The sequence below is a fragment of the Drosophila simulans genome, chromosome 3R, assembly GCF_016746395.2.
Source record: "Drosophila simulans strain w501 chromosome 3R, Prin_Dsim_3.1, whole genome shotgun sequence".
Classification (NCBI taxonomy): domain Eukaryota; kingdom Metazoa; phylum Arthropoda; class Insecta; order Diptera; family Drosophilidae; genus Drosophila; species Drosophila simulans.
In genome coordinates, this window is record NC_052523.2 from 20523740 (window position 1) to 20549161 (window position 25422).

Below are 25422 nucleotides of genomic sequence, written 5' to 3' on the forward strand. Positions count from 1 at the left end.
TGTACGCGAATGCTTCGAATGGAGTTGTCATCTATACCTTGCACTTGTACATCGCGTTGATCTTGCGCACATCTCCGGCAGAGAAGCCCTTGCGTTGACCCATCTGGCTGGCATCGGATGTGGCCCGCAGTGCCTTCAGCGTGGGCTGGCCATTCCGAGTGAAACTGGTGGGGGAGTAGTGCATCACACTGCCATAGTCGTACTCCACGCCGAAGCCGTACTGTGTCCTGGAACTGGACTTCTCGAAGTTGACCATCATCTCGGGCTTGATGTTGTCCTTCATCACGCGCACATAGGAGTCACGTTCGTGACGATTCTGCTCATGGAAGAAGCCCAGGGCGTGCATCAGCTCGTGGATGGGAGTGCCGTATGTACGCAAGCAGTTGGGCGACTGCAGATTCACTTCCTGGCGACCTCCCAAGCGCCCAATGCTGCTCCAGCAGCCAGACTTTCCGCTACCAATGGAGATGTAATCCTTTTCGGTGGTCCTGGGCTTGAAGCGCACGCAGGTTCTGGTGTGGTATTCCTAAGATACAAAATCTTATTTTCAAGCTGAATAGGGCCTATTGCTGAAACCTCACCCTAAAAGCGTGGTTGATATTCCCCAATTCCTGGCTGGTAAAAGGACCTTTAATCTCGTAGGGCACAACGCCGCCCGGCCAGCGGGAACTCAGCGCCAAAATGCCATTACGGGTGCCATTGAATCGGGCGTCCCTGTAGCTCAGTGGAATCAGGATGTCACCTTCGTGGTAGGTGCCCAGCTCCTCGGGATTCAGAGGGGATTCCACATCGAGTGCCTCGACCAAGGCTCCAGTGGTCTCCACGTCCGGATTACCAAACAGAGTATCTCCAAGATCTGTCAAGTCAATCATTTCCTGGGAGTCCATATCCTCCAGGGGCATAGAATCTCCCAGCGAAATGCCCAGTAGAATCAGTAGCAAAAGCGAACCAGTATAACTTCGCGATTTGTCCATTTTGCTAACTTCCCCAACTGCTGTGATTTCTAGCCGGGCTTACCCACATTATATAGTCCCACCTAGACCTCCAAAAATTGACGACATGTTGTCGGTGCTGCCTGTTTATGCTGAGTTCTCTTTGAAACGATAAGTCGGCGCTTTGTGGGCGTTTACATTTACATTAAGTACGTAGTTGCTATCCGCCGGCTTCTTGATTTATGGGGGAATTTGTTTTTATGCATTCCAGCTTGTAAATAAGTAGAGTGCGGAATTTTCGCAATTTAAGATTCGCGGTCTTATAAAGGGCTTTGGGATTCTATTTGGATTATGATGTAAGAATACTGTAATTAGGTCAGAACTTACAAATATATTCGGCTTATCTTAAGTGAAGTTTACTTTTTCATGTTCCCGCCTTTATTTAAACCTTACTATGCTCGTGTACCTTGGATTTTCACCTGGATATAAACACGATATTAAATGATATATTGAATATTAAAATCAGTGAAGTTCGATCAAAATTTAATTAAAAGTTTGATTCTTGTGCGAAATTAATTCAAGAACAAAATATTTGTTTTTGTATATAATATTGTACCACTGTGCAGCTTGAAAATCAGTGTGGTCATGCATGCTGGACCTATATCAAAATCCAGCCAAACCCAGCCAAGCGGACTGGTCACACTGCACCATATATAAGCCCACGAAACGGATATCGCTGATTCAAACGGTCGAACATTTTTCTTGCTGCTCGTACGTGCGTTTTATTGGCCGCTCGCGCTCGTAACGTTTTTTTCGCCCCGTTTTGGCCAATGTGTGTACGCGCGCGTGTGTGTGTGCTGCTTGCAGTTCAAAAGGGCAGCGACAACAACAAGAACAGCGCACCTCTCTTTTAAGCCAAGTCTTCAGCGCTCGTATGTTTGTGTGTGTTGGTGTGATTCAGAATCGTGGCCTGGGAAGAAATGGCAAATTAGTTGGCTCAAAGCGGAATCTCTGTGCTCAATATTCAAATTCAGGCTAGAAAGTGTCGCGTGCGAAAGTGTGCAAATACTACAACTAGCAGAAAGAGAGGAATATAACTTAAAAAAATAAAAATAACCTGTTCTAAGCCAAGTGCCGATTGCGCGCGAGTGTGTGTGTGCGTGTGAGTGTTTGCGTGGATCAGAGAAAAGGAGAAAGAAAAGGGAGAATGCAATTACCAACAACAACAAGCTCAATGAGTATCGTTTGAATAGCAATAATATCTAGCCAAACACAACCCTTTCCAATACGAAAACACGACTTGAGCCAACAAATCAGCGATCATGGCTAAAATCGCCAATGCGTCACTGTCGCAACAACAAAAACAGCGGCAAGCAGCAACAGCAACGACCACAACAACAACAGTGGCGGCATCAGTAGAAACAGCAACAACAACAGCAAGAAGTCGAGACCGCACGAAAAGCGCAGCTCAAATTACGTCGCATTTGCTCAAGCGCGCCATTTCAGTTTATTCGTCGCCTCAATGGATACCGCTCTTCATACTTATTTACTTAGCAACAGGTGAGAGAGAACCCTGAGAGGGAGCCAGCGAGTGAGTGAGTGAGTGAGGGCGATAGGCTGTCGAGGACATTCAGGAGGAGAGAGCATAGATGGGGACATGAGAGAGCAACACTGTGTTTACACGGTTCTTAAGCTACAGTGATAACTCCACAGCATTGAACTTGCTCGTTTTAAATTTTTAAAATGTATATTATATGCTTACCCATTTTAAATGGAATTTATAATGTTGTTATTGTCTTTAAGTCTCATATACGATTCCGTAAATTTGAAATTATTCTTAATGAGTTAATGATATTGAGTTAGGGAAGTCACACTGTAAATAGTTTATATGCTGAGCCACATGCATTCTTCAGCCTGAACATTTGCTGATGTTTCAAAAGCTCATAATCGAAAAAAAAGAGCAACAGGTCATGTGTGTGTGTGAGTGGGGCATTCGTGTGTTTTGGGGATGTGGCCCAAGGAAAAGTCATGTTGGGTAAAAGGAATTTGGATTTCCAATGATTTCGGGGCCTACGAAAAACTCGTTCAACGGGTTTTCCTTCAAGAAGTGACTCATGGAGCTGGTCTGCCTGAAGTTTGATTGTGTTAATTATACACTCATTTCTAATTTTTGATGATTGTGTGCTCGGTCTTATCATTCAAGCAAAAGGAATGCTGAGAAATGTATTAGCCTCGATTGCGTATAAAATTATATTTAGTATAGTACAACTTCACAACTTTAGTCGCTGAGCGAGATAATTAATCAAATTATAGCTTCAAAGGCGGTTAATACTAGCAATTTTGGCCAAGAAGAATTAATAACTGAAACCAGAAGAGATATTTTAACGTGACCCGCATTTTGTACACTCTGTAGCATACAAATGGATATCAAATTTTTAGGTAAATAACAAATTATTGCTTCTGCATTTGTTGATACTGGTCCGATCTTTTGGTAATAACACCTCATTTGTCTGCATTTTCAAATCGCCTTTAGCGATATCACAACAGTGAAATCTGTGAAACTTATCGCATAACGATCATAATAATTGATTCACAACTCTTGCTGACTCATTATGTGTAATTTTCTGTTACATGTTGTCCGCGGCTCAATTGTGTGTCTGGCTTAGCATTGTCTGCCCCCCTTTTTCCAACGGATTGTGCAAAAACGACCTTAAAAATTGGGTTTATTTATTTACAATTCGAGTACCAACCCTCCAAACGGCCAACCATCCGGCTGTTGTTACGCGCAATCTTATCTTTTGGCCGGAAAGTGAAGTACAACAGTTGCAAAAGCGCGGCCAACTCAACGTCAGCAATACCGCAATTCCGTTGATAGGTTGATAAGGAGAACACTCAGGAAAAGGGAGCACAGATAGAGAAAGAGTTTTCCAGCTCGAAGTAGGGAAAGCCCTGGAGTGCAGCGAAAACATAGTAAACCAGTTTATCGGCTCTTGGAGCTAAAGTAAACAAATTTTCGGCTTAATAACAAAAGTGCAAATGCATCGTCCCTCAACTGTATAAAAAATTTAAAAATCGTGGAAAGCCCTAATAAATAGCTATTATTCATTCATTTCTACGAACACATTTTCTTTTAATTTGTGTTTGAACCAACCTTTTTAATAGGCCCGGTACTCTGGTATACCTTTTATCGTAGAATTTATCAAATGACTTTGGTTTATGATTGACAAGGAAAAGCGAAGAATGAAAGAAAGAGAAAATGAATGTCTGGGCTGGGAAATCCCTGAAAGGCATCACAGCAACTGGTTTATGGCAGCTTCCATCGTAAAATCCAGACACCGACAGCGAAGATCATCAGCGTCATCTTCACTTCGAGAGTGGTTTCTGTACGGCTTTCGTTTGAATTTCCGCCCTAAACAGATATAATCCATCATTTTCAGGGGAAAAATCGCGGCGCAGGTATACTCTGCACGGTGGAAAAGTGGAGGGAAAACACAAATGAACCAAAACTACCTGCATTGCGTTAACGATAACAACACGTGACCCCGCGAGTTTATGGAAATTCTCTGGCACGTACATAAATGGAAATCGAGAATGGAATGAAAAGTGTACGCTGGACACACCCGCGTTCTCCGCTCTCCGGTGTCCGGTGTTTCAACCTGGTCAAGTGTTAAAGTGCAATCGGCCGTGACGCGGGTCGTGGGCCATGTTCCGTGGGCCTACGCAGCCGGCCGCGACCATTGCCTGACGTTGGCCATTAGTGCAAGTCGTTAGCCAGGTCTATAAAAATAGCCAGAGTATAACTAAAAAAGAACTGATTTTCCCCAGTCCTTTAAGGGTTAGGGCGTACTTCATTACCCAGTACTTAGTGGGGAGTGGGGAATTGTGGCGGAAGTGGAATTGAATGCAATACTGAGAATGCAGAGCCCAGATCTCAGGACCTATTATAGTTATAGCCGAAATAATTGGGATGTGGACTCTTGTGATGATTTTTGAGGTAATGAGGTAACTTGAAGTCGAGACAACTGCTTAGTTCTATCTAGTTTCTCCTTGCAATGTTGCCCGTTGTCTGCGACTGCATCGATTAGCCAGCCACCTTGGGAAATTACCGATGCACAAAAACCACAAATATGAGAAACTATTATACTAAACTGAAAAGACAGTGGCAGCTTTCGCTTTTACACGATAATAATTCCAAAAATTTATTCGATGCAAACAAATGTTTAAAAGTTGTGGGCGTTGTTCAATGCTGTCCGTTGGATTGTCTTTATCGCGGTGATCACGTAGTGCCGTTTTATCTGTCGCTATTTGCATACGCAGCGTACTGCCAGCAACAACAAATTCCATTGTTAGCATTGAGTCACAGCAACAACGATACCGTGGGCCACAACGCATCGAAATCGAACAAAAATTGTTTGGTAATTGAGGTGGGAAATTGAAGATTGGGTTCTGAAGGCAATTAACGGACGCAGCATGCGTGCTTTTATTATTTATTTGCATGTTGTGGTGCTCAGCACACAAACTAAAGCTTATATAAGGTAGCAGCCATTTTATAAATAATAAAATATATATACATGCAATTATTACTTCTATAAGTTAATTCTACTGCACATCATATGCCCTGCTGAAAGTGTAAAGTCACTTCCTCATATGATTTTTTACTTTTTTTCCATAATTACTCAGAACCCTTAATTTATTTTGAAAACCTTCCCGTGGTGCAACGCCCACGGACTGCGTTTACACTCCAGAAGTCTGTGTTTGCCCAGGTTGTGTGTTCCGAAGGTTCCAGAGGTTCATTCCGGTGGATCTGTTGGTGGTTCTAGTGGTTCTGCTGGATGTGATGGTGCTGCTCTTTGGGGACGCACCGGAAAAGATTCTCAGGCGTGTTTTCGGTTTTGTTTTATTCAACAGTTCATTGCTTTGTGCCAGTTTGTGAACGAGTCTGGCCGCCCCTTTTTCCAGGCCCACAGAATGTACAAGGGCCGCCTTGTTGGCAACACACATAAAGCGGTCGAGCAACAACACACCACTGGCTGCCACAAAACTGGTTCCCAGGCGCGCCTGCGCAGAGGTGGCTCCAAAAACTAAACAAAAAAAAAAACACACACAATTTTGAACGGCGCCAAATGAGCGGGGGAGAGAAAAAGCGACTCTAATTTTGAGTTTGCCCCATTCTAAGCATTTATTTTCGGGGGTCTTTTCGCTTGAGAGTCATCTTGCTCTTCCCAGAACCAAGATATTAATGAATAAACGCTAACTGTTTAAACGTAAAGACTTATTCACACGCTTAAATATAGACAAGTTCAACGAGAAATGGCACAAAAAGAAAAATGAATTAACTACATTGAAATGAAATTATTCATGAACTCATTTCAACTTCAATTGTTACTTCAAACTTTTCACACTTCTGCTGATATGAAACATTGATATGATGTGCTTTGATATCATTGCTATTATTTACTACCATCTATTTTGATTTCATGCACAATTTCATGAGAGTAACCTGAGCAAATCCACTGAATTGGTGACGCACTCGAACTTTGTAGTGGGTGCGGATTTTTTGTGTGATTCGCCTGATAATCTGCAGCTTTCATGGGAAACGTTCATTTATGAAAACTAATTAGCTTCTGGCCGCTTGAATGTATTGTTACCATATTGTGTAGCCGAAGCGGTTTTATTTAAATATTTAAAAATATTTCCTCACCGCATTTCTTGGAAGCCAAAGCGGAAATTAGTGTGGGAACGCATTCGTATCTCAGTTTCGTTTGGGCTCTTTCTTCTCGCCAACGAGGTGTTGGAACAAATGGATAGCTTAGAGCAATGTGTTCTTCGGGTTCTAAAGTGCAGTCAGACATGAAAATGTGTAAGTTATAGAATAGAGCGATGAACATGGGAACTAACTGATCTTGAGAAGAAAGGCGTTGACTTCAGGTAACGCAACAAAGAAATCATTTTCAACAGGGATTATTCTATGTACCCTAGAAAAATTGTTGGCCGAAGCTAATCGTTTATAAAAGCGGTTTGAAAGAGAGTTCTTATCTTTGTTACAGTTTGTATCTATTTATCATAACGAAGATACCGTCCTATAATATATAACTATTTGATTTCAAAGTGCCTAAGATAACTTAAGAACTCCTAAGAATTCGTCGAAATCAAAACCCACATTAGTTTCATAAATATTCATAGCGGAACTCTATCCATATTTGGCTACTTTTATTAAAATGCCAATTTCCTCTTTAAATGAATTAAATTAATTTTAAAACCATTTTAATTTCCTTAAATTTTACAACGATAAACACATTTTCATTATTTTTCCGCTTATCTTTGTTTAAGACCTTCCTTGTGATCATTTATCCATATATATATAAAAATATCTCTAGCTCTCATGATCATTGAACATCGAGTGCAATTAAGCCCGTATTATCAACAAGCTATAATTAAATTTTAATCGCGACACGTTTTCACTTTTCCATTAATAGAAAAAAAAAACGAACAGACACCGAAAACTGAAAACGAAAACTCAACAATTAAAGTGCAATTAAAAAATTTCGAATTTAATTAGACAAAACAAAACAGTGTTATTGTTGTTGCAGCAGCCAACAAATTAAATACAGAAACGGAAAAAAGTAAATTCGGTCAAATTTAATTTATGCAACTTCTGAACATCCGATAAGCGAAATGAAAACAACAAAACAATCGAGTGCAAAATGAAATTTATTTATTTTTCGTGGGCGTTCAGTTAACTCAAAAGCTGCGGAAAAAGTAAAAAGTATTTAGAGCAAAAATTGAAATCCACAAACACCAGTTAACGTGTTTTTTGTGTGTGGGCTGCCAAGTGAGGCAACATAGTAGTCATACACCATTTAAACCGAGCCAAAAGAATTGAGGTATGACCAAATGCAGAGAGCTGCCCGCATCAACAAAAAACGAATAGTCGCACAGGAAAAAATATTAGATTCAAAGCATTTCAATACGTTAGTTGACTTCCTCTATCGAAATGTACGCATTATCTTAAATTACAGTGGTTTTATTATCTCAATTTATCATTTTACTAAGGGGGATTTTCTATTTAGGGGAGAGTTAAAATAAATCCTCAGCAACCGCTCAATTTAGCCCAGTTAGCAACGTGCAACCTGTTTTGTTGTGGCCAAACATCGAACCTGCAACTTGGGATAAGGGTTGCATGTATGTACAAAAGGGGGAAGGTATTGCTTATAACAATCCAAAAGAGCTCTTCAAGCTTTAGAATCGTGAAAAATTCGTTAAAAAAGAAGCCAAATGCAGTAGCTTCTGGTGACATTGGGAAACGAAGTCAATATGCATTTGGATGTATGTATGCACAGCTGTCACTAAGATGATAATAAAGGTGGTTGATGGCATGTTGAAAAATCGTACAAAACAGGTAATAATTTTGATGATATTGTACATCTATAATTTTGTACATTTTTACAAAACTTTTATCCATTTATTGGTTTTTTTACATGTTTAATAACTGCACAATTTACAGCTCCTTTCATTATCGCTGCTATTATTGTGACCGCAGCTGTGTGTAGGCACTCCACGTTGGTATTGCACTCGGTGCGGCATTTTTTTTTGCATATGCTGACGCTGATTAGTCATACCAACAGAATGCAGTGCAAAATCCGAAATGCAAAATGCACTGGCAGTGCCAGAGGTAAAACCAAAGCAAAGCGAGCTGAGCCAATTTGCATACATCTACTTATGTTGTGTTGGCTGTTGCAATGGGCTGAATGTTTTTGTTAACTGGGTCTACTGGAGAGAGCCTCTCATTTCGGCCAACTTGATGAGGTGTGAGTGGGGGCGGGACAGGAATTGGCAGTACTCATTTCCTCCATGGAAAAGTTTTGCGCGTTTTTCGCATACTGTGTTTGCTGCATAAATCACTCGCTTCTTATGGGTGGTAAATAGTATGGGAAACCTGAAATGGAACAACTTAAAATGAGTGATTATCTCGACGATGGATTGAAGAAACAGAGCGTTTTCTCTTTTAAATTGAAAGATTTACTTAAGTATAGGGGCTCAGCATTTTTAGGGAAACTACTCAAAGAAATAATTACTTTATTACCCATTTAGTGGGCAAAACAATTTGAAAAAGCATGATGGTCAGCCTATTAATTATAAATTTCAATGAACGACTATAGTGAGTTACTAGCCACGGAACTGTATTGAAGAAACAGATACTTTGACAAAGATACTTTCAAATTCATTTAAAAGAAGATTATGCAAGAAGAGTACAAAAGGAACTTTCATAATACTTTAATCTGCGAAAATAGCTGACCATCTCAAAGCTGTCACAATAAAGATCATTTAAAATTCGTATGTTCTGATTATTGGACACGCCTCTTTCTAAGAACCGACACAAAACAATCTTTGTCCCCAAAAAAACTCCAAGCGAGACATCATTAAAAGCTTAAAAAGCATTTACAGCAGAATGGCCAGAATGCTTTTGACAAAAGACGAAAGAAACTATTAAACTGTTTCTTTTATGGCACCGCTAAAAAGAATTCTTCCGCTCTCCGTAGCAGAATTAATCCAGAGTTTTGCAGTTCCAGCTCGAATCCGTAGTCGAGTCATTCATGACACAACTGAAAATAATAAACAGAAACTCGAAAAACGGCAAAATGCCATAAAAAATGGAAATAGAATTCTTGCCGCTGGTTATGATTATGAAATTTCCGTTCCGTTTATTTGCGGCCAATTTAAACACTCAATGGATAGATTATATAAAAGCCCAAAACCAACGGAATTCTGGTTTTACGAGTAGGTACAAGTGGTTTTATTATGAAAAACTAACATAATAAATCTTTTATATTGAGATACCAGTATTTGGGCACAATTTTAATATAAAATGAACCTACTTATTGCACCCTTATAAGTAAATTTAGTCGTATGATATTTTAATTTCATACACATTGAGTGTTTCATTTCTCTCCGTGTACATGTGTGATTTTTATAGCATTTTTGCCGTTTAACTTTTGAATACTTTTCTGCATAGTTTCGTACGTGAGTATAATATAATTATGAGCTACTTTGCTGGCGACTTATTTACTTGTTCACTGACTACACCTTGGCTGCCCGCCTCCCGGCCACGCCCCCTTCTCACCTGGCACACATAATCACAGAAATGACAACAACAACAGCGCGCTTGCTGTCAATGCAAATAGCGAAGCAAATCGCCTTTAAATAGGTTCGAAATAAAATGTTTGAGAAGACCGCGCAAAAAGAGCCAGCAAAATCGATGGCCTCATAAAGTATTGTATTTTGTTGCCCGCTGTGTTTTAACACGGTTCGGGTTCTGTCGAGGTCTCCCCATGTCTTCCAAGTCCCGCAAGCACCTTCTAAGCTCGTGGCTGCCATGGGTCAGGGCAGCCCAAAGGGCACAGCGGACCACAGACAGGTTCATCGGAGCCAGGAGGTGCTAAAATGATCTCGTCTTTGCGTGGAAAGTGCAAAAATACTCAAGTACACATGTGCCAGCAATGTTGAGGTGGAAATAAAATTAAGTAAATGTTATTTTTTAGTCATAAACCTCAACTTGGACAGTGCCATTGAAACAGCAATGGTCTTTTCAGTTTTTGAATGACACCAAGTTGTTAAAAATCATAAATGGCAAATGGCAACCATCAATATGTAAAAAAGTATTAAAAAGTTAAGAAAAGCATATAATTTATGCAAAATAAATCAATTCATCCCAGTGAAAGCAATTATTCATAATAAGCTATTTGAGCACTGAATTATAACAAGCTTCCTGGTTTTTAATAACTAACTTATTGTACAGAAATTTTGTTTGTATAAAAAATCGTATTTATAAAAAACGAAAGGTTTCGCTGATTTTTGTTTCGATTTCCTTTCGCTAATAACTTTTTCCTGCGCCGCTTTCTTTCCGTTTCAAGATTTTGCTTGGGTTTTTGTTTTCATGTTTGATCTGCAGACTTTATTGATGAAAACCAGCTTATGAACATGCAAGTCTACTTAAGTTGTATGTACATTTGGTGCATATTCACAGTTTCCCTCTTCGCAGATCTTAACGCCTCGTGCACTCGGGCCTAAGAAAAAGCTAGTTAGTTTCGCCATTTGGCCATTTTTACGTATTTGTTTAGAAAATGTGAATGAGAAAAACGACTTGGAGTCAGTTATGGAGTCTTCTGGTCTGCGGCTGCGGCTGTTTTTCTACTTTAACTGAAATTGATTCTGCGCTTTGGTGATCAGCGCAAACGAAAGTTGAGAAGACATGGGGGGGGTTTTTAACTGATAACCATTTAAGTGGCATGTGCCGGGCCATGGCAACTCGTCTAATTTGGTCAATGCTAGTCGAAAGAAAAAAACACTTTCTTAGCCGGAGAGCAATGGACAGAGACGCGGCGAAAATGCTGAACTGAACTGAACAGCACTGGGAAACTATGTAAGCCAAAGTAAACCAATTGGCCATTTGCCGTGTGCCAAATACGCGAAATGAGGAAGTCTACGGTTACAAATGCGTTGGCCAAATGCGAATGAAATGCGATTAGTTAAATGAGAGCCCGACTTGACTTGACTTGACTTGGCCCGAACCAAACCGACCTGGCCTTGTCATGCTTTTATTTCATTCATTTCACCCATCAGTCCGATGCATTCAGCGAAAAAGTTACTCTGAATTACAGCAGTTTTCCGGTTTTAAATTAAATTAATTTGGATTTCAAGTGAAATTGTAATTAGAGTGGGTGGTTCCTAATCAGCTGCACATATATGAACTTCTAAGATATTTCTGTTTATATTACAAACTATTTATTACACGTAATGTCCACTGCATCGGCTAATCTCACTAACCCTGGCAATCTTGATCTTCTCTTGCAGATGTCGCCTCAGTGGCGGTGCCGACGAAGGAGGCGTACTTTAATGGCTCCACTTACCTCCGCCTCACCACGCCGATGCCCATTTGGGACCACTCGGCGATTAGTTTCCGCTCGTGCCGCGGCGGCGAGATCCTCGCCCAGCAGTACAACAAGAACTCCATTGTAATCTCAGTGCTCAATGACTTTCTGCAAATCTCACTGGCTGGACCCGCCGTCCATGGGCCCAACAACCGGCTGGATGTCAAGCTGCCCTACCAACTGCTGGACAACCGCTGGCATACGCTGCAGTTCAAGTACGAGTACGGAAATCTCTACCTGCATGTGGATCGCGCGGCAAGCATATTTGGTAAGTTACCATGCCACTCTGGCTGCCCCAAATTGGATTTCAGACGAAATGGGCTCTATCGCCCACTCATTCGGGTCAGTCGTGGACAATCGTGCAATGCAGCAAAGCACATGGAAGTGAATCACATCACGAGGGCTAAGTAATGCAATTGTGCTTGCTAACTGAATAGAGGGAGAAAATGGGCAGTGATGAACTCATTCGAAAAATCAATTAAACGATTGTTTAGAATACGTGCGAGAAGTTAATGCATAGAGGAAACCAACCAAGAAAGTTTGCTAATCTTAATAATTAATTTCTCTTTCTTCTCCAGCCAACTCCACGTACAACAGTCAGTTCCTGACGAACCAGGACATCGGCTACAAGGACGCCATCTTGATACTGGGAAACTCCTTCTCCGGCTGCCTTCTGGATGGACCAGGTCTGCAGTTTGTGAACAACTCGACGGTGCAGAATGTGGTCTTTGGTCACTGTCCCTTGACCCCGGGTCCCTGCAGCGATCACGATCTTTTCACCCGACTGCCGGACAACTTCTGTCTGAATGATCCCTGTATGGGCCATGGAACGTGCTCGTCCAGTCCGGAGGGATACGAATGTCGGTGCACGGCACGTTACTCGGGAAAGAACTGCCAGAAGGACAATGGCTCGCCGTGTGCCAAGAATCCATGCGAGAACGGTGGTTCCTGCCTGGAGAACTCACGAGGTGATTACCAGTGCTTCTGTGATCCTAACCACAGCGGTCAGCACTGCGAGACGGAGGTTAACATCCACCCACTCTGCCAGACGAACCCCTGCCTGAACAATGGAGCATGTGTGGTGATTGGCGGCAGTGGAGCCCTCACCTGCGAGTGTCCCAAAGGATACGCTGGTGCCAGGTGCGAGGTGGACACGGATGAGTGCGCCTCACAGCCGTGTCAGAACAACGGAAGTTGCATAGACCGTATCAATGGATTCAGCTGCGATTGCAGCGGCACCGGCTACACAGGTGCCTTCTGCCAAACGAATGTGGATGAGTGCGACAAGAATCCGTGCCTGAACGGCGGCAGATGCTTCGATACCTACGGATGGTACACCTGCCAGTGTCTGGACGGTTGGGGCGGCGAGATTTGTGATCGACCCATGACATGCCAGACGCAGCAGTGTTTGAACGGCGGTACCTGCCTGGACAAGCCCATCGGCTTCCAGTGCCTCTGTCCGCCGGAGTACACTGGTGAACTGTGCCAAATCGCACCCAGTTGCGCCCAGCAGTGCCCCATCGATTCGGAGTGCGTAGGCGGCAAGTGCGTGTGTAAGCCAGGCTCATCGGGTGAGTTCAACGTTCCATTCTTTCCGGTTATGGGGATCATTTGTTGGGTACTGCATGACTATTCACTCGCTTACTTTGGGTTTTACGGTCTTAATTTCTCCACCTAACCAATTGGGATATATATAAGCTTCCGACTTGGAGCCGCTGACTCCGCTCGAGCTGGACATTCTCGACGCCACGCTGTGCCCCAGCGAAAAGAAGAAGCGCTACATATCGCCCGAGTGGCTCAAACGCAAGCGTTGTGAGCTAAAACTAAGTAGGTCGAATGGATGCGGTAGTAGCTTGCTAAAAATGGGTTCCTGTAGAGTTTCATTATCCATCTGACATCCATAGACAAAGCTCATCACCCACACTAAATGTATATATCTGCCCGTTTTATTCGCTATAAGCTAATGCCCCAATCTTGTATTGTATAAAACCATGTTGCGTTTGATGGGTAATAATCGTAGGACCCATTGGTCACTGCCTGCCAACAACAACCACACCGACACCAGAACAAGAGCCAACAACAACGCCCAGAACAACAGCAAACCCTAACCCAGCTATTCCCAACACCCTAACAACAACAACCAAGATACCTCCAATAACAACCAGCCGAACACCGGTGGGAACGACCACGGGTAGCAGGAAACCACCACAACAGCCACTGCAATCTCCGACCCAACGCTCGGCCTCCCTGAATGCATGTCCCCAAGAAAACTGCTTGAACGGTGGCACCTGCCTGGGCTATAGTGGCAATTATTCCTGTATTTGTGCTAGTGGATACACAGGTTTGGCATACATTTGTCCGGGGTTGTCCTAAAAGTGTGCATGTCACTGATGATCCACTTAAGGGAGTTTAATTTGCATGCGGTTAATGGCCCTTGTGGTTCTTGGGTTTAAAATGATATTGATTTCGACTAGAGTCCTGTCTGAATCCACTCTGCCACAGTGCTTAGAAAGTTATTTACAGGAAATTATTAAGTGTTATCACATGGAAATGAATGAGGGACTCCCCTATTTTGCAAAAGAATAATCTCAAATGAAGTCAGAAGACATGCCAGAATAATTAACATTGTGGATTCATTCAAGATTCAAGTTTAAGTCTAACCAATTCTAAACTTTTAGTGCAACCCCAGATAAGCTAACTTTAAATATGTAGAAAAGTAGATCTTGTTAAACAATTAATATTTGGTAAAACACTTAAAGAAAGCAGAAATATACCTTTAAACTTAAATAGTAAAACAAAGTCCTATTGCATACTAATCTCTAGTATTATTCCCAGGTTACAACTGTCAAACGAGCACGGGCGATGGAGCTTCTGCTTTGGCCCTGACACCCATCAACTGCAATGCCACCAATGGAAAGTGCCTAAATGGAGGCACCTGCTCCATGAACGGAACTCATTGCTATTGCGCCGTCGGCTATTCGGGAGATCGTTGCGAGAAGGCCGAGAACTGTTCGCCACTGAACTGCCAGGAACCGATGGTATGTGTCCAGAATCAGTGCCTCTGCCCGGAGAACAAGGTGTGCAACCAGTGCGCCACACAACCGTGTCAGAATGGCGGAGAATGTGTGGACCTACCGAATGGAGACTACGAGTGCAAGTGCACTCGGGGATGGACTGGACGCACCTGTGGCAACGACGTGGACGAGTGCACCCTGCATCCGAAGATCTGCGGCAATGGTATCTGCAAGAACGAGAAGGGATCGTACAAGTGCTATTGTACACCTGGATTTACCGGAGTTCACTGCGATTCCGATGTGGACGAATGCCTTAGCTTTCCCTGCCTCAACGGAGCAACGTGCCACAATAAGGTAGGTAGATGGCAGTCGGACTTGGATCCGAGTCTGCCGCTGGTGACTGAGGATTAGTTTGTTACTAAAGTGTAATTAGTTGTTTTTCTTTAAATTCGGAAAGCATCGGATTTTGAGACAAGTGAGTGGGAGCTTAGAATATACATAACTCTTTTCGATTAGATGTAATTGAAAGTAAGCTTGTCCCTCCAAATTCCAATTAAATCGCTTTGTTTTTTTCATAGTGCTTGAGCGAAACCAATATTTTCACTATTAATGAAGATTATGCAAGCGATATTTAATCAACTTATAATGATTTAGATAAATGCCTACGAGTGCGTTTGCCAACCAGGATATGAGGGCGAGAACTGCGAAGTGGACATCGATGAGTGCGGAAGTAATCCCTGCTCGAACGGATCCACCTGCATTGACAGGATCAACAACTTCACCTGCAACTGCATTCCGGGAATGACGGGCCGCATCTGTGACATCGACATTGACGACTGTGTGGGAGATCCCTGCTTGAATGGAGGTCAGTGCATCGACCAATTGGGTGGCTTCCGTTGTGACTGCAGTGGCACCGGCTATGAGGGCGAGAATTGTGAGCTGAACATAGACGAATGCCTCTCGAATCCGTGCACGAATGGTGCCAAGTGCCTGGACAGGGTTAAGGACTACTTCTGCGATTGCCACAACGGCTACAAGGGAAAGAACTGTGAGCAGGACATCAACGAGTGCGAGAGTAATCCCTGCCAGTACAATGGCAACTGCCTAGAGCGTTCGAACATGACGCTCTACCAAATGAGTAGGATCACGGATCTGCCCAAGGTGTTTAGCCAACCCTTTAGCTTTGAGAATGCCAGCGGGTAAGTCATTTGCAGCGCGATCCCATCTTAAATTCGTGGCTTAACCTTCTTAATCCTCAGCTACGAGTGCGTCTGTGTGCCCGGCATCATTGGCAAGAACTGCGAGATCAACATTAATGAGTGCGACAGTAATCCATGCAGCAAACACGGAAATTGCAATGACGGGGTAAGTTATTAAATTTATGATATTTAAAGAATGAAAATTAATATTGAACTTGCGTTTATTCGCAGATTGGAACCTATACCTGCGAATGCGAACCTGGCTTCGAGGGCACCCACTGTGAGATCAACATAGATGAGTGTGATCGCTATAATCCCTGCCAGAGGGGCACATGTTATGACCAGATAGATGACTATGACTGCGACTGCGATGCAAACTATGGAGGCAAAAACTGCTCCGTTCTTCTCAAAGGCTGTGACCAGAATGTAAGTCTCTCAAACAAAAGAAGATAGATCTTTATAATAAGTTTAATCCCCTTGTTGCAGCCTTGTTTAAATGGTGGCGCTTGTCTCCCGTATTTAATCAACGAAGTAACTCATCTGTACAACTGCACCTGCGAGAACGGCTTCCAGGGCGATAAGTGCGAGAAGACCACCACTCTGTCCATGGTGGCCACTAGCTTGATTTCGGTTACCACGGAACGCGAGGAGGGCTACGACATTAATCTTCAATTTAGGACCACACTGCCCAACGGAGTTCTGGCCTTTGGAACCACCGGTGAAAAGAATGAACCAGTTAGCTATATTTTGGAGCTGATTAATGGACGACTTAATCTACATTCCTCGCTCCTAAATAAGTGGGAGGGCGTGTTTATCGGATCGAAGCTGAACGATAGCAACTGGCACAAGGTGTTTGTGGCCATAAACACTTCGCATTTAGTCCTTTCGGCCAACGACGAGCAGGCTATCTTTCCGGTTGGCTCCTATGAAACGGCCAACAATAGCCAGCCTTCATTCCCGCGCACATACCTAGGCGGCACCATTCCCAATCTGAAGTCCTATCTGCGCCACCTCACCCACCAACCGTCAGCTTTTGTGGGCTGCATGCAAGACATAATGGTCAATGGGAAATGGATCTTTCCCGAGGAGCAGGATGCGAATGTCAGTTATACCAAGCTGGAAAATGTCCAGAGCGGTTGTCCGCGCACCGAGCAATGTAAACCGAATCCCTGCCATTCGAACGGTGAATGCACGGACCTTTGGCACACCTTCGCTTGTCATTGTCCCAGACCATTCTTTGGACACACATGTCAGCACAGTAAGTAGTCTTGAATGGAGGTAATGCATCCAGATTTTGACACATCATGATTTCCATATTATTAGATATGACTGCTGCTACTTTTGGCCATGAGAATACCACCCACTCGGCTGTGATTGTGGAGACCACAGATGTGGCTAGGCGAGCTATTAGATCCATTCTAGATATTTCCATGTTTATTCGTACCCGCGAGCCAACCGGTCAAGTCTTTTACTTGGGCACCGATCCACGCAAAGCCCCCACTAAAAGTGAGTTTAAATCGAAATGAACTTCTTCTTTAAACAAATTTATGTGGAATTCAAATAAATTAATCCTGTTTCCTATTACTTCAACAGATATTGGAGACTCATATGTGGCGGCCAAATTACATGGCGGAGAACTGCTGGTTAAGATGCAGTTCAGCGGCACTCCGGAGGCCTACACCGTTGGTGGCCAGAAATTGGACAACGGCTATAACCACCTCATCGAGGTTGTGCGCAATCAAACGCTCGTGCAGGTCAAGCTCAATGGCACCGAGTACTTCCGCAAGACGCTGTCCACGACGGGTCTGCTGGACGCACAGGTGCTTTACTTGGGCGGACCTGCACCCACACGCGAGTCTCTTCTGGGAGCGACCACAGAACCAGGAATAATTCCAGTTCCGGGAGCAGGAGTACCCATTGAGGACACAACAGTGCCCAAGGAGGCGGACGACAGCAGGGACTACTTTAAGGGCATAATCCAGGACGTGAAGGTCAGCAACGGCTCGCTCAACCTGATTGTGGAGATGTATTCCCTGAACGTGACGGATGTCCAAGTGAATGCCAAACCTCTAGGCGCTGTAACCATCGATCGCGCCTCCGTGTTACCTGGTGAGGTGTCCGATGATCTGTGCCGAAAGAATCCGTGCCTTCATAATGCCGAGTGCAGGAACACATGGAACGACTACACTTGCAAGTGTCCCAACGGATACAAGGGAAAGAACTGTCAGGAGATAGAATTCTGCCAACACGTTACATGTCCGGGACAGAGCTTGTGCCAAAATCTGGACGATGGCTATGAGTGTGTTACTAACACCACATTTACTGGCCAGGAACGCAGTCCTCTTGCCTTCTTCTACTTCCAGGAGCCGCAATCTGACGATATTGTCAGTGAAACGGCTCCCAAGCAGACCCTTAAACCGGTGATTGATATTGCCTTCCGTACTCGTGCTGGAGGAACTCTCCTGTACATCGACAATGTGGACGGATTCTTTGAAATTGGAGTAAACGGAGGACGAGTGACCATCACCTGGAAGCTAAGTGCACTGCATTTTGGCGAGTCTGCACGATTTGAGAAGGAGAACACCGACGGAGAATGGAGTCGCATTTACCTCAGGGCACACAACAGCAAACTGGAGGGTGGATGGAAGGGATGGGAATCGATGGTGGATCCGACGCCAGCTTTTTCCACGGACATTGACCAAGCGGCCTTCCAGTCCCTGATCGCTACGAGCACCCAGGTTTACTTGGGTGGCATGCCAGAGTCGCGACAAGCACGTGGATCCACTCTCTCCGCCCAGCAGGGCTCTCAGTTCAAGGGCTGTGTGGGAGAGGCAAGGGTGGGCGATCTTTTACTGCCCTACTTCTCTATGGCGGAACTGTATTCGCGCACCAATGTTTCAGTACAGCAAAAGGCCCAATTCCGTCTAAATGCCACACGACCTGAGGAGGGCTGCATCCTGTGCTTCCAGTCGGACTGCAAAAATGACGGATTCTGTCAGTCTCCATCGGATGAGTACGCCTGCACCTGTCAACCTGGATTCGAGGGCGATGATTGCGGCACGGACATCGATGAGTGTCTTAACACGGAATGCTTGAACAACGGCACCTGCATCAACCAGGTGGCAGCTTTCTTCTGCCAGTGTCAGCCAGGATTCGAGGGTCAGCACTGTGAGCAAAACATCGACGAGTGTGCGGATCAGCCGTGCCACAACGGTGGCAATTGCACGGATCTTATCGCCTCGTATGTGTGCGACTGCCCGGAGGACTATATGGGCCCGCAGTGCGACGTGCTGAAACAAATGACCTGTGAGAACGAGCCATGCCGGAACGGATCAACCTGCCAGAATGGATTCAGTAAGTGATGCCCCATCATTATGATACAATTTTTTCTTTAAACGATTACTATTTTTCTTGCAGATGCTTCTACTGGCAATAACTTTACATGCACATGCGTGCCAGGCTTCGAGGGTCCACTGTGTGACATTCCCTTCTGTGAAATAACGCCTTGCGACAACGGTGGCCTTTGCCTGACCACTGGAGCGGTAAGTGGCCTAGAAATGGAATACCCCACTGATCACTTATTTATCGGAACACTTTATTCTCATTAGGTACCGATGTGCAAATGTAGTCTGGGATACACTGGTCGTCTGTGCGAGCAGGACATTAACGAGTGCGAATCGAATCCATGCCAGAACGGAGGTCAATGTAAGGACCTCGTCGGCAGATACGAGTGCGATTGCCAGGGTACCGGATTCGAGGGCATTCGCTGTGAAAATGACATCGACGAGTGCAACGTGGAGGGAGATTACTGCGGCGGTCTGGGCCGGTGTTTCAACAAGCCCGGATCCTTCCAGTGCATTTGCCAGAAACCCTATTGCGGAGCCTACTGCAACTTTACGGATCCCTGCAACGCTACGGACCTCTGCTCCAACGGCGGTCGCTGCGTGGAGTCCTGCGGCGCCAAACCGGACTACTACTGCGAGTGTCCGGAAGGTTTCGCGGGCAAGAACTGCACAGCACCGGTAAGTTTTCAAATGATACACTACAAATTCAGTGTAAGAAAAACTATATATTGATTTCTTCTCTATTTTAGATTACGGCCAAGGAGGACGGACCCTCGACCACAGACATTGCCATCATTGTAATTCCCGTAGTGGTGGTGCTGCTGCTGATCGCGGGAGCCCTTCTGGGCACCTTCCTGGTGATGGCCAGGAACAAGCGGGCCACCAGGGGCACCTACAGCCCGAGCGCGCAAGAGTACTGCAACCCACGGCTGGAAATGGACAACGTGCTGAAGCCACCGCCGGAAGAGCGACTTATTTAGTTTTGAGTTTTGAGCATGAACGACGATTAGCAAAGCAAACAAAAGATATTTTTAAATCCGCCCATATACACCTAGCTGTAGGAGTAACGCAATGTTTTGTACTAAGTTGGCCCCTAGTTATGGTTTACATCTTAAGGTGCTCAAAGCAATATCAGCAGCAGCCAGGCTTCCACCTCGACTCGTCCCCGATCCCTGCCTACGCTTTAGTTAGTTAATAATGCCGTTGTCTATTTATTCTAGTAGTTTAGATGACATACGTACCGCCCTATAGTCGTTATGTAGTTATGTTCCCATAGTTTAGATTCAGTATTCGATTTCTCGTATATGTAATCCTAAAGCTGCGAACAAAGTTGAGCTCCGACGTCGATTTCCCCTTTGCATTCCACAAGGAAGCCCATCAAATGTATTGTACGAGTATTTTTGTAAATAAGATTGTTTGCCGACTCTTAAACTAAATTAGCTGAGCTAAAATCGAAATTAAAAACCGAAAATCCTATATGCCTATATATACGCGAGTATATATATCAGTAAATGTGGCCTTATAACAAAAAAAAATTTAGTAACGAAAAGCAATGACAACTAGAACAGAAAAAGTATTGGTTAAGTAAATCAAATAAAAAACATATTTTGCTCTAGAATATCTAAGCGTAAACTTAAGAGACTGTACTATATAATAAATATTAAATATTTCGACTTTTTCCAATCAATTGGCTATTCAATCATCCAGTTCAAGACACCCGGTAACCCATATATAAAAATCGTATTCTTTTCCAATTTGTAGCAACTATTGCTAAATTTATTCGTCACCTTTACCGTGACGTGTATCTTATGGTTTGAATGCAAACAAATTCGCAAGACCAACAAATTTTAGTTATGTTTATCATGTATGTGAGCGAGCTGCTAATGACTAATACACAAGTTGATAATTATAAGCAGTAGGATGAATGCAAATAATAATGAAGATTAAATATGTAAGTATACAACTCGGTGTATATAGATAGAAAAAACTCCAAGCTCGCCTAATCATAAACTCGAAATAAGGGGGTACCGAATAGTGGCCAATGGCCAGGAGTCTAGAGTACATTTGCTAAATATCATTTGAACGAAAGTGCAGTCCACATTAGCCCAAAGATGCCACCCACTTGAATTTGCTCTGCATCTCAGGATGGTAGAAGATGCACTCCAGCTTGTTTACGCAGTTCTTGCCGAAGCGGCAGGGTTTGGGATGATAGAAGGTGCAGCCCAGCTTGGAACAATTAGGATAGTACTTGCACATCGTAGTCGCAGTCGTGGATGTAACAGGAGCCGATATCGACTTGTAATTCTGGACTGGGATGACGTGAGATGCTGTAAATTAAAAAAAAATTGTGAGTTCGTAAAAGTAAATACAAAGGATATCACTTACATAGTGGTGGAGCAGCAAGCTGCACATGGCTTAGATCCCTTTGACCGCCATGGGCGTAGTTGCAGTCTATGCTCATGCAGGCCATGTCGAACTTGCACTTCGGATGCGAGTACATGCACTTGTCCGCGAACTTGCAGTTGGGGAAAGACTTGCACGGCGCCGTTGGATGGTAGTATTCACAGAACTGTTTTGTGCAGTTTGGATGATACTTGCAGCGCTCCTTTGGTTTGTTCACCTTCAGCACGGTGGAATCCACGCTAACCGCGCTCACTAAATGGGGCAAGGTCTTAAGTAATTGTTCAAATTTGTTTAAATTTAAAAAATACACTTACATGCCGGCAAGTTGTCGTATTTCCTGTCCTCCGCATTGCGTATGGATACCCTGCGTCTCTCGGGAGCCGCAACATCACGATCGGGGCTGCCAGAACGACGCTTCTTCTTCGCACTCGGCTCGTCCTCACTTTTAAGAGTGAAGCGAATGGGCGTGTGCTTGGCTTTGGTAGTTGTAGAAACAGAAGGTGAGGCGCTGACAGATTTGGCGGCCGATGACGTCTCCGCTGAATTAGATCTTACGGATTTCTCCTTGCTGGAAGCTTTCTTCTCCGGCCGCGCCTTTGGTTTGGCTGGCAGCGGTGGAGTTGTCGAGCCTTCCTCGATTTTAGCCTTATCCTTATTGTCCTTGTGACCATTGGCCGATGTGTTAGCTGCTGCCGCTGGCTGGCGCTTGTTTGGTGATCGTTTCTTCGGTGACCCGTGCATTTCATCATCCTCATCAGTGTCATTTTTTATGATGATCTTCTTGATTTCCTGAGGCTGCCGACGAACCTCGCTGCGATTGATGCTGCGTGTTGTCGGCAGGGAGGGTGACCCACTGCTCTGTCTCGGCGATGGCGAGAAGCTTCTATCCCGATTGGATCGGCGTCGCTTATCAACCGTCGTGGACGTGGGCTCAATATTGGAGGAGGACACTTGTGGCGTGGATACGGGTGAGGAGGAGCGTTTACGAGAGTTGCTCGGCCGCTTGCGAGAGGCGCCTCCCTTGCCATTCTTACCTCCGAGAGCTTTGTCGCCGTTTAACGTGACCACAAACTGAGTCTTGAGGGATCCGGAATTGGGACTTGGCTCGTCGTGGGAGCTGATGTGCAAATCCAATTCATCCACGTTGGTCAGCAATTGCGGCACATACGTCTCGACGTCCTCAGTCATCAGGCTTGGCGTATATTCTTCCTCCACCACTTTGATCTCGGCGCGACGCTCGTTGGACCGCCGAGCACTCTTGCCATCCCTTTGTGTAACATTTACCACTAATTCCCGAGTGGTGCGCCGGAAGAGTTCGTTGCCTTGTACACTTCTCTTTCTCCGTTTCCTTTCGCGATTCCGTTTACTAATCTGATCATTCTTATCCACCGACTTGCGCTTGCCTAGAGAACTTGTGTCCCTGCCCACATCCTCGTCCTCCTTCTGTGTCGAAGTCTTGGCGAGGATTGTAGAACGCTGCGCGTCGGCCACTGCTCGCAACAGGAGGTTCTTGCAGGCCTGTCTTCTGGGCGAAACATTTGGTCTGGGCTTGATCTTAATCACGGAGTTGACTGGCTTATCGGCCATATCTTCATCGTCCGACGGCTCCGGTGGCTTGTTAACGGCCACAATAACTTGAGAGCCAATGCGTTGCTTTGTACTTGGAGCCTCCGGACTAGGCGAACGACGCTGGCGGTGATTACGGTTGGTGTCTCTAGGGGTATCGCGGCTGGAGCGTCGTTCTCGGGAGCGCTCTCTTTGACTGCGCTCTTTGATGGCCTCGAGCTCGCTCCGTCGCCGATGGGCCGGCACATAGAGCTCCTTTTGGTTGCGCTGCGAACGATCTCCCAGCGTTTGGGCCTTTAAACCAAGACGGTCATGCACAGATCGCCTTTCAGACCGATCTTCCTTGGCCTTGTCAACCGAAGAATCTTTTTTGGGGTTTATCTCCTCCGCCGCCTCCTGGCGAGAATCGATCTCTGGTTCAGCCTCTGGACGCTTTTCGGGTGTCTTCTCGCGTCTGTTAAAAATAATGGGGCTCTTAGCTTTTCGCTGTGGCGCCTCCAATTGCGGGGGGTCCTCCTCTGGCTCCTGGTCTACAGAGTCCTCTCGCGCGCTCAAGTTCAACAGATCCTCATCGTCTTCATCGTTTTCATCCCCGATCTCACCAATCTGGCGTAAATGCTTCTTGGCTGCATGAATTTTCTTTTGGATTTCGGCCAGCTCGGCGAGGTCTTTTTGCCGGTTAACACCGGTAGTAGTTGAGTTGATCTCGGAGACAGCGGGCACATCCAGAGCCCTACTGGCCGATGCATCCTCATCCTCGATGGACTTGCGATTTTTCTTTTTGTGCAGGATCTCATCTTTGGCACTGAGATCAATGTCCATGGTTTTCTTTGCCTTCTCGAGTAGCTCTTCGGCAAAAACATCCGTGATGGAACTGATGATTGGCATGGCATCTGCGGAGCTTGGCTGTGGTTCCAGCTCATCTCCAGACTTTCGGTGCGGTCGCTTATCTTTCTTGGATCCTTTTTTGTCCTTCTCCTGGCCGCGAGACTTGCGCTTCTTGCTGGAAGCTGAAAGAAAATAGAGTTAGTGGGTGCATAAGTATGATGAGGATATCCATCATACCACTGGCTGTGGGGAGTGTGACCTCCTGGAGCTTTTGCAGCACTTCGTGCAGCCAGGTGACAAAGAGGTCAGTCTGATCGCCTAGGAATAGATTCAGCTCGGCGTTCATCTGCTGTTTGGTGCGCTTGTTGGCCACCATGACCATAACGTAGTCCGGCAATTCATCGTCTATAAAACCGGCCGATCCTCCGGTTCCCAGCTCCAGCAGCTTTGCCTTTACGGCGCTCTATTAATTGAGTGGAAAAATATATAGTATTGGAGTATCCAATCCGAGTGGTATCCATAACGAGTTCATTGATTTTTTTCCAATGACTTACGCGCATCTTCTGGCCAATCTCGCTGCCCAGATTGCACTCCATGTTCGCTGGTTTATCTATCGCCTTTTCCGCTGTTTATGGGCCGCGAGCATTTACTATTTACGCTTACTTTGTGGCTACACTCCACTTTGTGTTACATTAGAAAATGGCAATATCTCCCTAAAAAAAAATATCGCAGCTGCTCCGATATCCATAACTAGGGGTGTGCGTTTGACATAAGAGGTATTCACGTTTAATTCGCACGTTTAAAAATGAATATATCGATTTTCAATAAGCATACCTTTAAAATAATAAATAGTTATTACAGCAATTTCGTTTCAAATTAAAATTGCAAATTAAAAACATCTGAAATTCAAATATTGTCCTGGGCATGGCTACGGAATGAAGTAGCAACATAACTTGAAAATAATCGATACCAATGGGAAAATTTGAAAATTTATAAGATTTCACTTGTTTGTTGAGTTAAATCAGTAAACTAGTTATCAGTATTTTGTATAGTAGCTTTTAAATTACAATATAAAATCAAAAGCGAATAATTGCAAACAGTTTATTTATTCAGATAGCTTCTAAAGATTATTTTAATTAAAAGTTTAAATTCCAAAGCAATGGCTCCGAATATGTTTGACTGAGAATTAAAATTCTCAATTTGATGTA

General features: G+C 44.4%; 3 protein-coding genes across 9 annotated transcripts; 1 reads left to right on the forward strand and 2 right to left on the reverse strand.

Annotated features, from left to right (window-relative positions):
• Positions 1 to 2: 2 nt before the first annotated feature.
• LOC6729386 (hatching enzyme 1.2) lies at positions 3 to 1439 on the reverse strand. The gene is made up of 2 exons (XM_002104665.4): positions 582 to 1439; positions 3 to 526 (listed from the first exon to the last, which is right to left on the reverse strand). Exons 1-2 carry the CDS (start codon positions 972 to 974, stop codon positions 32 to 34), a joined length of 888 nt encoding a protein of 295 aa, XP_002104701.2. The 5' UTR covers positions 975 to 1439; the 3' UTR covers positions 3 to 31.
• Positions 1440 to 1612: 173 nt separating this feature from the next.
• LOC6729387 (protein crumbs) lies at positions 1613 to 21100 on the forward strand. 7 transcript variants are annotated; one of them, XM_039294509.2, is made up of 15 exons: positions 1613 to 2492; positions 11784 to 12128; positions 12439 to 13431; positions 13559 to 13687; positions 14696 to 15228; positions 15308 to 15349; positions 15529 to 16073; positions 16134 to 16239; positions 16305 to 16499; positions 16560 to 17331; positions 17397 to 17579; positions 17667 to 19427; positions 19491 to 19615; positions 19682 to 20095; positions 20167 to 21100. In XM_039294509.2, the coding sequence occupies exons 1-15, from the start codon at positions 2255 to 2257 to the stop codon at positions 20395 to 20397; spliced, it is 6612 nt and encodes a 2203-aa protein (XP_039150443.1). In that variant the 5' UTR covers positions 1613 to 2254; the 3' UTR covers positions 20398 to 21100. The 7 variants fall into 7 exon arrangements, with proteins under 7 accessions (XP_039150443.1, XP_016036029.2, XP_039150440.1 ...); XM_016177383.3 differs by lacking the exon at positions 13559 to 13687 and adding an exon at positions 13881 to 14201; XM_039294506.2 differs by lacking the exon at positions 13559 to 13687 and adding an exon at positions 13881 to 14201 and having other exon boundaries at positions 15332 to 15349.
• Positions 21101 to 21160: 60 nt separating this feature from the next.
• LOC6729388 (zinc finger CCCH domain-containing protein 14) lies at positions 21161 to 24999 on the reverse strand. The gene is made up of 5 exons (XM_002104667.4): positions 24769 to 24999; positions 24452 to 24677; positions 22135 to 24396; positions 21803 to 22072; positions 21161 to 21744 (listed from the first exon to the last, which is right to left on the reverse strand). Exons 1-5 carry the CDS (start codon positions 24808 to 24810, stop codon positions 21518 to 21520), a joined length of 3027 nt encoding a protein of 1008 aa, XP_002104703.1. The 5' UTR covers positions 24811 to 24999; the 3' UTR covers positions 21161 to 21517.
• Positions 25000 to 25422: the final 423 nt, after the last annotated feature.